We start from the raw sequence: 15,036 nt of genomic DNA, 5'->3' as shown, positions 1-15,036 counted from the left end.
GATTACCTATAATTACACTATGGAAACCATATTCTGCCAGTATTCCCAATCCCACTCCTCATTGCTTAAGAAATGGTCTGATTGGCAGGAGTTCCTCTCTGGAGGCTCCTGACACACCCCATAGGTGTAGTTGTGATTCCCCATGTTTTCCACAGGCTTTTGGCCTGATCACTCTACTGTTTATTGTTTACTGCCTATTCTATTGTACAATTTTGAACAATTTTGCAAGTCCCTCCTATTATTGAAGATATGCTTGGACCTTTATTCTATTCATATCTGTATTTATATATTGCTATATGTACCCTGTGCCCCCCCCCCCCCCTTTCTCTTATTTCTGTACCCCCCTTCCTTTTCCTTTGAAAACCTAATAAAAACTATTCTGTAAAAAAAAAAAAAAATGGGTACTCTTTACCTAGAACGGCGCCCATCGCGACCATCGCATGCACTAAAAACGGGTGCGATGGCCGCGATTTCCCATAGGGATCAATGTTAAAAGTGTGATTGGAGGCGATTTTAGTGTTCAATGGCTCAATGGCCGCGATTTTTCCATAGGAAACAATGTAAAATGGGCCACAGAGCCCAAATAGTCACCCTAAAGTCAGAAATGGCCCCCACAATTGTTAACGCCACCCCACGATCAACGTGAACCCGAAGCGTGGCGAGCACAGCGAGCCCGCGAGGGGCGGCGGTACGCGTCCTCCGACCTTTTCATACCCCCACTATCCACGTCGGCGTGGAGTTGAGAATAGAATAGTGTGGCGAGCCCGAAGCGTGGCGAGCGGACACGGATACCTTCACAGGTAAACGCGTCCCTTCACGGGCTTCACAGGTATCCGCTGCGCTCGCCACGCTTCGGGCTCGGTGGCTCGCTGCGCTCGCCACACTATTCTATTCTCAACTCCACGCCGACATGGATAGTGGGGGTATGAAAAGGTCGGAGGACGCGTACCGCCGCCCCTCGCGGGCTCGCTGCGCTCGCCACGCTTCGGGTTCACCTTGATCGTGGGGTGGCGTTAAAAAATGTGGGGGCCATTTAAGACTTCAGGGGGACTATTAGGGCTCTGTGGCCCATTTAACATTGTTTCCTATGGAAAAATTGCGGGCATTGAGGCATTTAACACTAAAATCGCGTCCAATCACACTTTTAACATTGATCCCTATGGGAAAATCGCGGGGATCGCGCCGCACCCGTTTTTTTAGTGTATGCGATGCCCGCGATTTTTTACCCCCGATGACCGCGATGGACATCGTGGGCACCGTTCTAGGTAAAGAGTACCAAAAAATGTACATATAAAAACATAACAATTGCACCCTGCACTAGGATTATGTCCATTAAACCTTGTCATACACTTTTATGCCCATTACACATTCTGTCTTAATGCCAATTACACATTATGGCACACACTGTAAGGCCTCTCACACATTATACCACACACCATAATGCCCATTGTACATAATGGCATATACCGTAATACCCAATACATATAATGGCACACATTGAAAGTTCTCATCAGCATGTCATCGCGGTAAGGGGCAGCATAAGGGCACACAGTGCCACACACAAATGGGCAGGGGGCAGGTTTTTGAGGTTTTAAAAAAGGGCAGGGTGCAGACCCCTGCAAAAGAAGCTTAGTGGGAACACTACTATCTAGTATGATATATCATCTGATTTGGCAAATCACTTCTATAAAGTCGGAGCCGCATGACTAAAAGCTCGACCCCCAGATGAATAACAGGAGATCCTAGGTACTGCTAAAAGTCCTTCATCTACAGACCGCAGTAATAGGGTGGGACAGTATGGAATCAGAAGCTGCTTCAGGTACCTTGGGCCTTGGTCATGTAGGGCTTTGAAACTCAGTAAGTTGATCTTGAAAATGATCCGCCATTTTATGGGCAGCCAGTGAAGGAAGTAGAGGATTGGAGTTATGTGGCTAGAAGGGGGCTGGTTGGTTAACAGCCTGGCAGCTATGTTTTGTACCAGCTGTAAAATCAGTGCAGTTCTTTTTCTGGGAGACCAAGGTAGGGGGCATTGCAGGAGTAATCTAATCGAAATGATACAAATGCATGTATGACTTTTGGCAGATCTTCAGAGCGGATTAAAGGCCCATACACACTGGGCAACTTTGAGCTGAAAGCTGCTCAAAACAGAAAGTTTGAACGGCTTTCAGTTCAAAGCCGCCCAGTGTGTATGGTCCAGCGATGAACGCTGCTGCGTGCTCCCACATCATCGCCAGGGGAAAGTCGCTCATCTGCTGGCTTTGAGGATGGCTTTGCATAGCGCTGCGCTATGCAAAGCCGTCTTCCTCCCGCTGACAGCGCCGGGCAGGGGGATAGCATCACGCTGTGTATGCACTGAGCGGCTTTCCCCACAGCGATGAACGCGATCATCGATGTCCATACACGCTGGGCATAATCGCCCAGTGTGTATGGACCTTAAGTGTTTGATTCTGGCTATGTTCCTCAGATAAAATAATGATACACACATGATCAGAGTTTTGTAATTCTGTACCCCAAGTGTCAGTCCCGTTGGGTGGCTATGCTGCAGTCTTGTCCTTTTGATATTTAGGCCCTATCATAAGGACATCTGTTTTATCAGGATTCAGTCTCAGCCAACTGGCACTCATCCATTCTTGGAGCTTAGTTAGACAGCCATTTAGGGTTGTTATTGGGTTTTTCTGTGCCCGAAGCAAAGGACAAGTACAGTTGTGCATCATCTGCATAGCAGTGGTAGACAAGGCCATGGTGCCTAATTATTTCACCCAGTGGCATAATGTACACTGCAAAAAGCATGGGGAATAATAGAGAACCTTGTGGGACCTCACATGGCAGTGGCACGAATGAAGATGAGTATACTCCAGATTACACTCTCTGTGACCTGCCAGTGAGAAATGGTTTGAACCAGCTTAGTACTGTGCCATCCTGTCCACAGAAAATTTTCAGGTGCTCAATCAGAAGCCCATGGTCCACACTATCAAATGCTGCAGAGAGATCCAGAAGGATTAAGATTGAAGAGCCACCTCTGTCTCTTGCCATCAGAAGATCATTTAGAACACAGGTCTTCAACCTGTGGCCCTCCAGATGTTGTGGAACTACATGTCCAAGCATGCACTGACATTTTTTCTTATAGGAAAAAATGTGGCAATGCATGTTGGAACATGTAGTTTCACAACATCTGGAGGGCCACAGGTTGAAGACCCATGATTTAGAACATATTCCAGGGCTGTTTCATGTGCACAGCATCTATTTGCTGCTCCTCTCAGCGAGTGACAAGGGAACTCTCAACTGCCTCCACCCGACCTGCCCGGGGGATACTCACCAAAAATCGTGACTGTGCCACCAAAATTGTGGCATTTGGTAGGTAGGAGGTCAGTACTGTGCAGCTGTACATAATTGTATCATCAAAAAGTAAAGATGGCTACATTTGCAGTTGCAGGTTGGAGGATGCACCCACATGCAGACTCTGGGTCCTAGTGTCCAGCATTTATGCACAGTGAGACCATCCATAGTGATGCTCTCTAAACAAAATAAACATAATCATTCATCCAATAACCAACTAACTACTAGTAAACAAAGTGGGTAAATAAAAGCAGAGAAAGAAAAACGACTCTGGTGGGGGTGGGTGGTTACTCTACAAATTAATAGACACATGAGGAATTAAGTATCCGAATATTTGGCTGAGACACTATTTAACATCGGACGTGTCTCTGTCTGCTGCTCCACGCAGACTGGCGGAGAGTTATCAGTGAGCCTGGAGTTCCTTTTAAGTGGTAATTGATAGGAGCGCAGTGGCAAACGCAGGATTTTCAGAAGGGGGTTTCCAGAGGAGCGGAGCAAAGCACGGAGATGGACACTTAGGTGACCCAGTATATGCCGGGTCAGTTAAAGTAGTATAGATAGACCAAATGTATATAAATAATGATAAATAAATAAAAAAAATATATATACATACATACATACATACATACATACATACAGGGGTGTCAACAGCAGTGTAGAACCCTGGGCATAGCAATGTATTGGGGCCCCTACTGATCCTCCAGCGGTAGGGGTGGGGGAAGCTTTGATGTCCCGGGGGTGGTAGGGGGCATTATATCAACCACTCAGCATGTAGGATGGATCAGTAATTTCCACTAATTACCCCTTTACTGCACAGATGGTGGGAGATGAGGTGGGAGAAGGGGGCATTGGGCTGAATGAAGGGGCCCTGATACATAACTTCCAGGGTGGTAGAGGATGTTTAATATGCAGAGGAGGGGTGTATAGTGGAGTGGGCTTATTATTCATAATTGTCTGGTGGGAGGACAGCTTGCTTGACTGCAGATATCTCCAGTTCCCGGAAATATATTTCTTAGATTTTAATGGAATTGAAAACTAGAGAATCCCACCTACCAAATGGTATTGGGGACTAGGGGATCAGAGTTCAGGAGGCAGAGCAATCTGCCAACGAGTATATAAAACTACATATCAGGTGTGTGGAGCTGGAGCAGTAACCAGCTGCTGAAAGGCTGATATCTCTGGTTCTGGGAACAGTAGAGACAAGCTGCTAGTGTCGTTCAAAGGGGGAGAGTCCCAGCTTTTGGAATATACCCTCAGAAAAAAACGAATGCCCCTTTCAGACCGCACTTTCTAAACGGTATATTGCCGTTTTTTTACCGTTTTAAAACGGTAATCTGTGCGGTCTGAAAGGTGCAGGACCACTTAACCGGTTAGAAAATACCGTTTTTTCTAACCGGTTAAATTGCAGGGTCCTACCAGTTTCAGAACCGGTATTTTAGGCTCAAAATCGGGTCTGAAACGGTATTTAGGACCCAGCCAATGAGCTGGGTCCTAAATTCAGCGCAGTAATAAATATATAAGAAAAGTGACTTTTGGAAAATGGCTGCCCCCATACGAAAGACAGTTTTTTTAAACAGGTTTTCCTATGGGGCAGCCATTTTCTGAAAGACACTTTTTTTCATAAGTGCTTCCGACCATACTGAACTGCAGTGCCGGGATCCACAACGGAGGTACCGACTGCACGGGGGGTAGGTCGACACGGGGGGGGCCTCGACACGCGCGGGGTCGACACGCGCTCGGGGGGGGGGGCGCGGGGGGGAGGGGGAGCTGCACGGGGGGAGGGCTGAAGGCTGCACTGGCTTTGACCCTGTATTTGGAAAGTTTCCAAAAACGGGTCTGCCAGTGTCAAAAAATCGGCACTTAAACGGTAATATACCGTTTAAGAGCTGCGGTGTGAAAGGGGTTTTATCTGAGAGACCCGTTTTTGCAAACGTTTTCAAATACAGGGTCAAAGCCAGTTATGCGGTCTGAAAGCAGCATTAGTCAGACAGAACCTGAAATATCTGACTGGGAAGAGCAATTAACAGGCTTGGATGGGGACCACTGCTTTGAAGTCAGATATCTCCGGTTCCCAAGAGCCGATTTTTACAATTCTTATACCCATGGAAAGAGGGGACCCTCAGCTTTCAGCTGAGGGCCCTTAGACTCCTAAAATTAGATCTCGGGACTCCGGATTTATCTATTGGTGGTGAGAAAATTCATGATCACCATTTAGCAAGGAGCATAGTGAGCATAGTGCAACAATGTTGTATGGTGAGCTCTACATACAAATAACTACCATCAAAGAAGGTAAAGTTCTATAACAACTATAAACAATATAGTTAGACTGTCATCCTTAATACTTCTACAAATACAGAACAAAGAAAAGGTGTTACATTCCTTTTGTCTACTCACCTGTGCTGTGTCTTTTAGCTTCACTGCGCAAAAGCTGCTTCCCTTGTCCTCTTTTCTTCTTCTTTTCTTCATCGGGAACCTTCCCAGCAGCTTGTCCCAGAATCCCTTTTGATGTGCCATCCTTGTTAGGCGTGGAGCTGGAGTGTGAGCTAGCAGGCGTGAACTCTGGATTCTGTTTTGCTAATTTTTTCTTTTTCAACCTATGCAATTTCAAGGAGACAGCAAATTATCCTGTTGTGCTTTCTAAAAAATATAATTGGTGTAGAAGTCTAGTAGTAACTACTCTCTAGGGGAGAGTTGCATCAGAAAGACAATAATCCTAATAATGTAACAATTTGCAATTTATACTGTTTCCATATTGTTTAATGTCCTACTTTTGCTAAAGCATTTTAGAGATATTGTGAAAGTTACATGCACCCAAGAAATTATAAAGTTGCATGACACAATATAAGCATTGCAGCAATAACGTAAGGACACATCTGTTTTAAGGTGCCCATACACTGCTGCTATGTCTCGCAGGGACGGGCAAAAGGATACAAAAACTCAAAAAGAAGGTAGAGTGGAGAAAGAAGAGACATTATTGTGACATGGGGGGTTATTCTAGTCCATTCTTTCTGACAAAATCCTTCTTAGATGGACAAAACCATGTGCACTGCGGGTGGGGCAGATGTAACTTGTGCAGAGAGAATTAGATTTGGGTGGGGTTTTTCTTCAAAGTGAGATCTATATTGAAGTGTAAAATCATGCAGTCAGTATTTTCCCTGCACAGAAACAAAATAACTCACCCAAATCTAATTCTCTTTGCACGTTACATCTGCCCCCCTGCAGTGCACATGGTTTTGTCCATCTAAGAAGGATTTTGTCAGAAAGAATGAACTAGAATAAACCCCATATTATGACTAATAGCCCTTGAGGTATCCCCACTGGTAGTGTGGTTCCATTTTTTTTGTTTATTGTATTGTCTTTAGGCAGGAAGTGAGACTGCTGGAACCTAGCTGCACCTACCAATTCATTTGTTTGTAATACATTTCTCTGTCATCTGTACATGCACCTCAATCTGAGGACATCGCAACGCCAGTGTACACCTGGATGTGGACACTGATGATATACTTGTATATATACTACGATATAAGTGTGCACGTGCTATATTATTTGTCCGGGAGTTATATAGATTTTACAGAAAACTGTAAGCATCATTGCATCATTTGCATGTCATCTAGTGTGTACCCAGCAGAAGAGTTGGCAAATCCAGGGCAGCTGAAACACCACTGGGCCCTGGTAAAAAGGGTGCGTGGCCACATCCCTGTTAAAAATTTTCAATAGATTTGCACGGGGTGCGTACTGTGTATCGGAGGACAAGCTGCTGTTGCAGCTGCCTCTATACCCCACCCAGCACACGGAACGAGCAGCGTGTACTGAGCGGGGGAGAGAGGCTGTGCTGCTGCAGCAGCCTGTGCTCTCTACTCCCACTGCCCAGTCTCTGCAGCAGGGGAGTGGGGCACGGGTAAAAAGAACCATCCCATCCCCCCTCAATGACACTGGGCACATTTTATAGGACTGAGTCAGCTGTTACCTCTGCCACTGTATGAATATAGTAGTAGATAGGATTGGTACTGTGTGCATGAAGAGATTACAAGTATGTGAGCACAAATCAAACAGCAGTGCGTGTCTGTATTGCCATAGACATAGAGTCAACATTGCTGTAGAGTCAACATTGGTCAGAATACAAAATCACTGTATAGCAATTCTATGGGGCGCTTTAGTGCAATTTACGAAATGTGACTTAAGGGGTGTACACATGGGGAGATATTGGCTAATAGACAATTTTGACTAAGCAATTTTGAGAGTGATATTGGCTAGATGCACTGGAGATTTTGACCAAGCGATTTTGTCTAGGTAATGATAGTCCATGATCTACTCAAAATTGTCTTGCCTGCACAGTCAATCAATGCTAGACAATATTGACTAAGCGGGAGAAAAATAGGGAGGTTTTGGCTAACCTTCTAGGAGATTTTGACTATCTAGTCAAAATCTCCTGCCAAAATCTCACCGTGTGTACTCCCCTTAAGATTTAAATCGATCTTACTGGCTGCACTGGCTTTAACCCTTTGAGTGCCAATGTTGCGGTGAGCGATCCTCAAAATATCCTCTAAAAATGCCAGCATCGCTAACAGCGTCTTTTCTTTTACTATAAATACAAATACAGCCAAGTCAATTTACTGAAGTTTATTTAAATATTGCACACAAAAAGAGAACAGTGGTGTGAGCAATGCTGCCATTTTTAACAAATATTTTGAGGCTCTCTCACAGCAACAAAAAAAGAGGGTGGTTCCCTCAAGAGGGGATAGGTGGCCCTATGACGTGAGGTGTCTCACTAGCTGCTGCAATTTCAGGTTAGTCACACCTGGTATATAAAACAGCGCTCAATTAGAATAAATTCAATAAATGTAACTATAAATATAGCTATAAAGCTTGGACTGATTGTACATAAAAATAATTTATTGAATTAAAAAGTGACCATATGGAAAGTAATGTAACTCTGAGGAGACACAATTTTGGCCTCACACATGGGGATGTTGTTACTGTCCGTTCCTAGAACGCCTCAGGGGACCATAACACAGTCAATGCTATAGGACATTGAATTACCATCCACATAAGCTCTGCTCAGCCACAAAACACAAAGAAAGACCCAGTTGGCGGCAGCTCCTCCTCCTGCTCAGCCATCAGGCATACAGGAAGACTAAGGGCACACCCAAAAGAGATGTGACCACAACTCCCCGTCGGGTGCGTGCCTTTGGTGTACTTCAGGCGAGATGTACGAAGCACTTAAAAGTGATAAAATGGAGTGATAAACAACCAGATCCTAACTGTCATTTTTCAAACCCAGCCTGTGTCATGACACAGCTGATTGGCTGGCATGTTATCACTTTTCATATCATCTTAGTACATCTGGCCCTCATAGACTACAATACTAAAGCAAGCTACCACATTCATTGGTTTGGTAAACCGTTAGAGCAGTGTTTCCCAAACTATGTGCCTAGGCACTCTGGGGTTCCGTGAGCCTCTTCCAGGGGTGCCTCGGGTTGGTGGTCCAGGACCAAGTAAAATTATTTATTTCGGGTTAAGTGATGGGCAAAACAAGTGCTAGTTGCTGCCACTCATAAAACATGTGGACAATCAGAAGCATAAATGTACACAAGCACATAACTAAACCTAAGGATGACAGAAAAGGCACCATTTACTTAATTTAATATTGTATTCCAAATTCATCAACAAATAATTTTATGCTAGCGGTGCCCTGATCAAATCTGATATGCCAGGGTGCCGCGATTTAAAATCGTTTGTGAACCACTGCTTTAGAGAGTAAATATCTTTAGTAAATACTGCTAGTGCATGCAGGATAATGTACCAGATTAAGAACAGTAATGCCCAGTAGAGAATACACCTTTGTCCTGTGCAGTACAATCTAAAGGTGGCCATACATCAGAAAGACCTGCTTACAATCATGATTGTGTCCAACTTTCCCTTCAAATCCCAGGCAGTCCTTGCTGGTTTTTGGACAAGCAATGTACTCACAATCCGTCATACAATCCATCTGCTGCATACGACCAGTCATCTCATAATCGATTGTATGCATCTCAACTGCCTGATAACTGCCACTGAAAGGACGCCAGTTTTATGAGCCATCCAACGAACAATTGAATGTTCTTAAAAGTACATGCAATCGGCTCCCAATCCCAAATGATTGGACGTGCAGCACGTCTGATCAGAGGACCAATCCTCTAACCCGCGGGGCCGCGCATTGCACGATTGTGTGCACATGATGTGCACACAATCTATATACAATCCATCATACAATCCCTCGAGATTGTATGATCGGGTGCAATGTCTTTCATTAAATTGGAATTTGAGGTAACTGGATTGAAATGCCAAACCCAAAAATCACAGATTTAAAAACAAATAAAGAACTAAATGATCATCAATGTGAGTCAATTAATCACTGAATTAAAATTATTTGGTAAAACAAATAAAAAAAGAAACTACTTGCAAAGCATTGTGTGCAAAACAAGTAAAGTACATAGAGGACTTAAACCATTTAATTTCCATATAAATGTTTCACAAGCTATTAAATTGTATGATTTAGCGATAACGTATCATAAACTAGCAATAGTTAAATATTATAAGATAAAATAAATAAAAAACTTCTTAAATGACTCCAAAATCAAAACCAAGAACTAATTACCAATCTAAATCACTGTGTAAACTTAATTTAATTGAAGCTTCATGTTTCTGATTAGCTCTTATTAAATTAGATATGGCCCAACATGGTCTTTGGAGTACAGTGTATTTCAAAGCATAAGAATATAATAAAATAAAATAAAGCTGCGAAGTTTGAACCAAAATACAGCAACATCCAAAGTCAACAATTACAATCACCAATCCAGGGGTAGCCAACTCCAGTCCTCGAGAGCTACCAACAGTTCACGTTTTCCAGGTCTCCTCACAGAATCACAAGTGAAGTATTTAGCTCTACCTGTGGATCTTTTAAAATGTGAATTGTTGGTAGCTCTCGAGGACTGGAGTTGGCTACCCCTGCACTAATCAAAGAGTTCTCATATATTGGGAATACTGTACGTTCAGAAACATTAATTATTCTCACATGGCTGACACCTTGAGGTGAGCAGCCTGGAAAACTGATTTTGCTAGAGCCTTAATGCCCAATCTGCAGCATGGTGGACTACAGAAACCGTTGCTGAATCTTCTAATATTTCCCTATAACCTGTCTGATAATAAAGATATTAAGGGCCAAATGTAATAGGGTGTAAGAATCAGAAAGTGAGAGAATTTGGGAATATGTTACACTGCAAAACCAGGCTGATTTTGCGAAGTTATTGATAACCGCTTTAATGGGAAAACTCTCCCAAAATCTCTTACTTTCTGATTCTCAAGGTCCATACACACTGGGCGACTATGCCCAGCATGTATGACAGCGATGATGTCAATCATCGCTGCGGGGAAAGCCGATCAGGGCATACACACTGAGCGGCTTTCCCCCTGCCGGTGCCGACAGAGGGGGAGGATGCCATTGCATGGCGCAGAGCTATGCAAAGCTCTACGCTATGGTAATACCAGCAGATGAGCGGCTTTCCCGGCGATGATGCGGAAGCGCGCAGCAGTGCTCACCGCTCATCGCCGGGGCATACACACTAGGCGGCTTTGAGCTGAAAGCCGCTCAAACAGGTTGTTTTGAGCGGCTTTCAGCTCAAAGTCGCCCAGTGTGTATGGACCTTTACACCCTATTTCATTTGGCCCCATCTATTCATTAATTACCACAATTTAAAAGGAGTGATGGAATGGTAGTGTAGCAGAAAGCCTACTTTGATTATCATGCAGTATACCATAGATGTACACATTTATGTGACACTTGCTTTGATTTGTGATCCAAAAAAGTACAATAAAAACATCAAAATGGAAACATCTGAGTAAATGAGGGACACCAAGCATAATAATAGCAATGGCTTGCACACAGGTGGGGCTCATGTGTGATTACAGCAAACAACAAGAGGACACCAAGTAGTTATTAAAGAGGTGTGGTTATCAGGTTGCATTTGTCAGGAGCAGGGTCATTTTAAGAGGAAAAGGTCTGTGTGCTGCCTCCTCTCTGCTTGCAGCGCTGTAGAGCATAGGGGGCTCAGACTTCATTGCATATGTGCAGAACTCTGGGAAAATAGTGCGGTGGCCATTGTCCCAGTGATTTTACTAATGCACATGCACAAAACACTGGCAAAATGGCAGCCGCAATCATTTTATCTGTGATTTCTACAGCGCTTTTTGTGCGAATATGCACACATGCAAACCCCAGAGCGAATGCCTTTGTCGAGTATCACGCAGGCGTGTCGGTGCCTGCTTGAGGCGGGTGGCAGACATCACATGACGTCAGCGCTAGCCATGAAATCATCCATCTGCGGCCAGAATAAAAGTCTAACATTTATTCGCGAACAGGAGAAAAATCATTCGATAGTGAGTGACCATCAAATGATTTTTCACTTGTTCGGCCGCATGCAAGCGGATCTGTATGTAAATGCATCCGCTTGCATGCTAGGGTACAGATTCGGGGTGGGGGGGATTCGACAGGAAGGCATTTACCTGCTCGCTAGACTGCAAATATACACAGCCTAGCAAACAGGACTGAATCACCCCCTAGGACAGCTAATACAGAATATAAACAACAGTTCGGTGCATTAACACTGACTAAAGGTCCATACACACTGGGCGACCATGTCCAGCATGTGTGGACAGAGATGATCATCGCTGGGGGGAGAGCCGCATACACGCTGAGCGTCTTTTCTCCCAGCCTGGTGCCGACAGCGGGGGGAGGACGGCTTTGCATAGTGCAGGCTGCAGTGTGAAAGGTTCGAACAGGGCCTGCAGATGGCAGTCACCCTCCACTTTTCATGAAATCATCTTTTTGTGCCAAATAAAACTCCACTTCCAACAACTCACACAGGGGAGGGTTCTGTGTCTTAAGGGGTGTACACACGGGGCACGAGCTGGGAGATTCTCACTAAGCAATTTTGGTTAATCAAAATCGTTATGTCGCTGCCAGAGACAAGCCAGCACCAGCACGTGTATACATTCAAATAGACACTGCAGCATCTAATCAAAATATTCTTGCCTCCAGTGTCTATTTGGCCAGACGATAGCGACGATGTGGGGCCGTGGGGAGATTTCTGAAACATCCTAAGCGATTTTGACAATGTATTTATATTGAGTGAACTTTGTTTTATTTATTTTCTCATCAATAGTTTTTATTTGCACTTGAAAAAACCGAAAAATAATTTAACATAATAAACTAAAATTTCGAGATACGGCGAAAGGCATAGGAGACATAAAGGGGTGGGGTAGTGGGCCACAGCCTAAAATAATTAAATCCATATATATTTATGAACATACTATTAATGCTTTACCATAAAACAGAAAAATAATGTAAGGCACTATGGGGTAGATTTATTAATTAGGTTAATAACATTCCTAATTGATCCATTTTCGCTTCACCACTTTATCGTGGTGAAGTTGCCCTGCAATTCGCCCGAATGTATTATTTTTCAATTGTTCATTATGGGAGTGCGTTATCCCCTCCTGACAGGGATACGCATCCTCCCATAACGTATGTGCGCTCCTCCACGGCTGTGTGTTCTGCTCATGCACCGGTTTCCTTGACACGCGCTGGTGTGTTCGCCTGGGATGATGTATGCCCGGTACATGCGCTGTTTTAATTTCAAGACGCCGGATACCAGGAAGCAGGAGGATACCCTGCCATAACGCACGGGCATAGTGCATATTCCCCTGGTCGACGAATAAATCGATGGTACTTGTTTCCTAGCAGGGCGCCCAGATTTTCCACGTACGCTAACGTAGTGAAATTGCATCGCATTGCTTTTTGTGGCGTCCGATGTAAGATTAAAACTCCACCACTCTCCACGCCACCCCGAAGCGTGGCGAGCGTCAATGGAACGCGTCCTCTGACCTTTTCATAACCCCACTATCCACTTGGCGTGGAGTTGATTTTATATGTGGCGAGCCCGAAGCATGGCGAGCCCTGCGAGGGGACGCGGAATACATGTAAAGTAATCCGCGGGGCTCGCTATGCGCGCCACAATTCGGGCTCGGTGGCTCGCTGCGCTCGCCACACTATATAAAATCAACTCCACGCCACCGTGGATGGTGGGGGTATGAAAAGTTTGGAGGACGCGTTCCGCCGCCGCTCACCGCACTTCGGGGTGACATGGAGAGTGGTGGTGTTTTAGATGTTTTACCATATAAACTACTGATATCACATCTCACATCTCACGGCACAAAAAAAGTGCAGTGAATAAATTAACTACTGAGATTGCATCGCAAGGCACAAAAAGCCATGCAATGCGATGTGTGATATGGTTTCACTACGCAGAATAGCCCACTAAGCAAATAGCTTAGTGGGCGCCCTGCTAGGAAACAAGTACCAAATCTACCCCTATGTATGATAACTGGTTGTAGAGTTATAGGTGCCTGGGGAGGGTATGGTATATGGTATTACAGTGAAAAGGACAATAATGTCTACATTGAACCAAAAAGGTCAACATGTGGTATATTATTATTATTTTTTGTGTCCGTTTGTAGATTTAAGTACATGAACCCCAAACTCAGACTCCACGTGGATGTTAGAGCAAAAGTTGAAAAAAGGGCATTCAGAAATCTGATGTTGATCTTTTCATGTTTTGTGACCATCACCATATTGACCTTTTGACCAAGCAAACCAGAGGTGGGATTCAGCCAGTTCGCACCGGTTCTGCAGAACAAATAACTAATATCCGGAACCATTGGCTGCAGAACCATTGGCTAAGGAGCGCCATGGACGCTCACAAGGTGCTGTAAGCAGCTGTGACAGCCAGGCAGAGAGTTGTGTGCTGCCCGGCTGTATACACAAAGCAGGTCTGCCGCCATCCGCGGCTATTTTGAATGCTACTGCTGGACCATGAGAAAATAGGAGCTTGCGGTCTGGCAGCCAATAAGGAGTGGCAGTGGTGGCTCCTTATTGGCTTCTGGGCCGCGACCTCCTACTAGCTCGCGGTCCAGCAGGAGAATTCAAAATAGCCACGGGCCTGCTTTCAGTATACAGCCGGGCAGCACGCAGCTCTCTGCCTGGCTGTCACAGCTGCTTACAGTAACTTGTGAGCGTCCGCAGCAGTGGTACTTACACAATGCGTTTCACTCCCCCTTGAGAATGAGCAATTTATTCCCCCTTGGCAACGAGCATGAAGCCCCTGGCATCGAGCAAAACCCCCCTAGCAATGAGCATGTAGGTAAGTGGTACTTATGTTTCAAATATGTAATATGGGCATCATGGGCTGCGGCATAATGTGTAACTGGCATCACGGGGTGTAGCACAATGTGTAAAGGGCATTACGGTGTGTGGCCTTATGTGTTATTGGCATTATAGCGTGCGGCTTTATGTGCAATGGGCATTAGGACATAGAACCTGTTGTTAATTAATTTGAATCCCAACACTGAAGCAAACCATATGCATGTTAACCTATTGACTGTCGACCTTGTGACTATCGACCTATCATCTGGATACCACCGGGGGTTACAGAGACGTATCTATAAGCAGAAAGGTGGTTACCCCTTCCTATCCAAATCCTTCCTTTTATATATAAATATACCTTATTCTATACCTGTTTCCGCACCATGGTGGAAATGATCAGGTGCCACAAATCTAATTTGTGGCACCTGAACATTTCCTCAGTGGTGCGGAAACAGCTATAG

General features: G+C 44.6%; 1 protein-coding gene across 4 annotated transcripts in view; it reads right to left on the bottom strand.

The window, feature by feature from the left end:
• NCOA7 (nuclear receptor coactivator 7) overlaps positions 1–15,036 on the bottom strand; it is a 167,039-nt gene that overhangs the window by 90,137 nt on the left and 61,866 nt on the right. For all 4 annotated transcript variants that reach the window (XM_083176688.1, XM_083176687.1, XM_083176685.1 and 1 more), the window contains one exon: positions 5,731–5,930. In XM_083176688.1, coding sequence (XP_083032814.1) covers positions 5,731–5,930 — 200 coding nt within the window. The remainder of the gene's footprint in view (positions 1–5,730; positions 5,931–15,036) is intronic.

Source organism: Crinia signifera, chromosome 3 (assembly GCF_055691185.1).
Source record: "Crinia signifera chromosome 3, ASM5569118v1, whole genome shotgun sequence".
Taxonomy (NCBI): Eukaryota; Metazoa; Chordata; class Amphibia; order Anura; family Myobatrachidae; genus Crinia; species Crinia signifera.
Note: the sequence above shows the minus strand (reverse complement) of the source record. Positions and strands in the feature narration are given on the sequence as shown.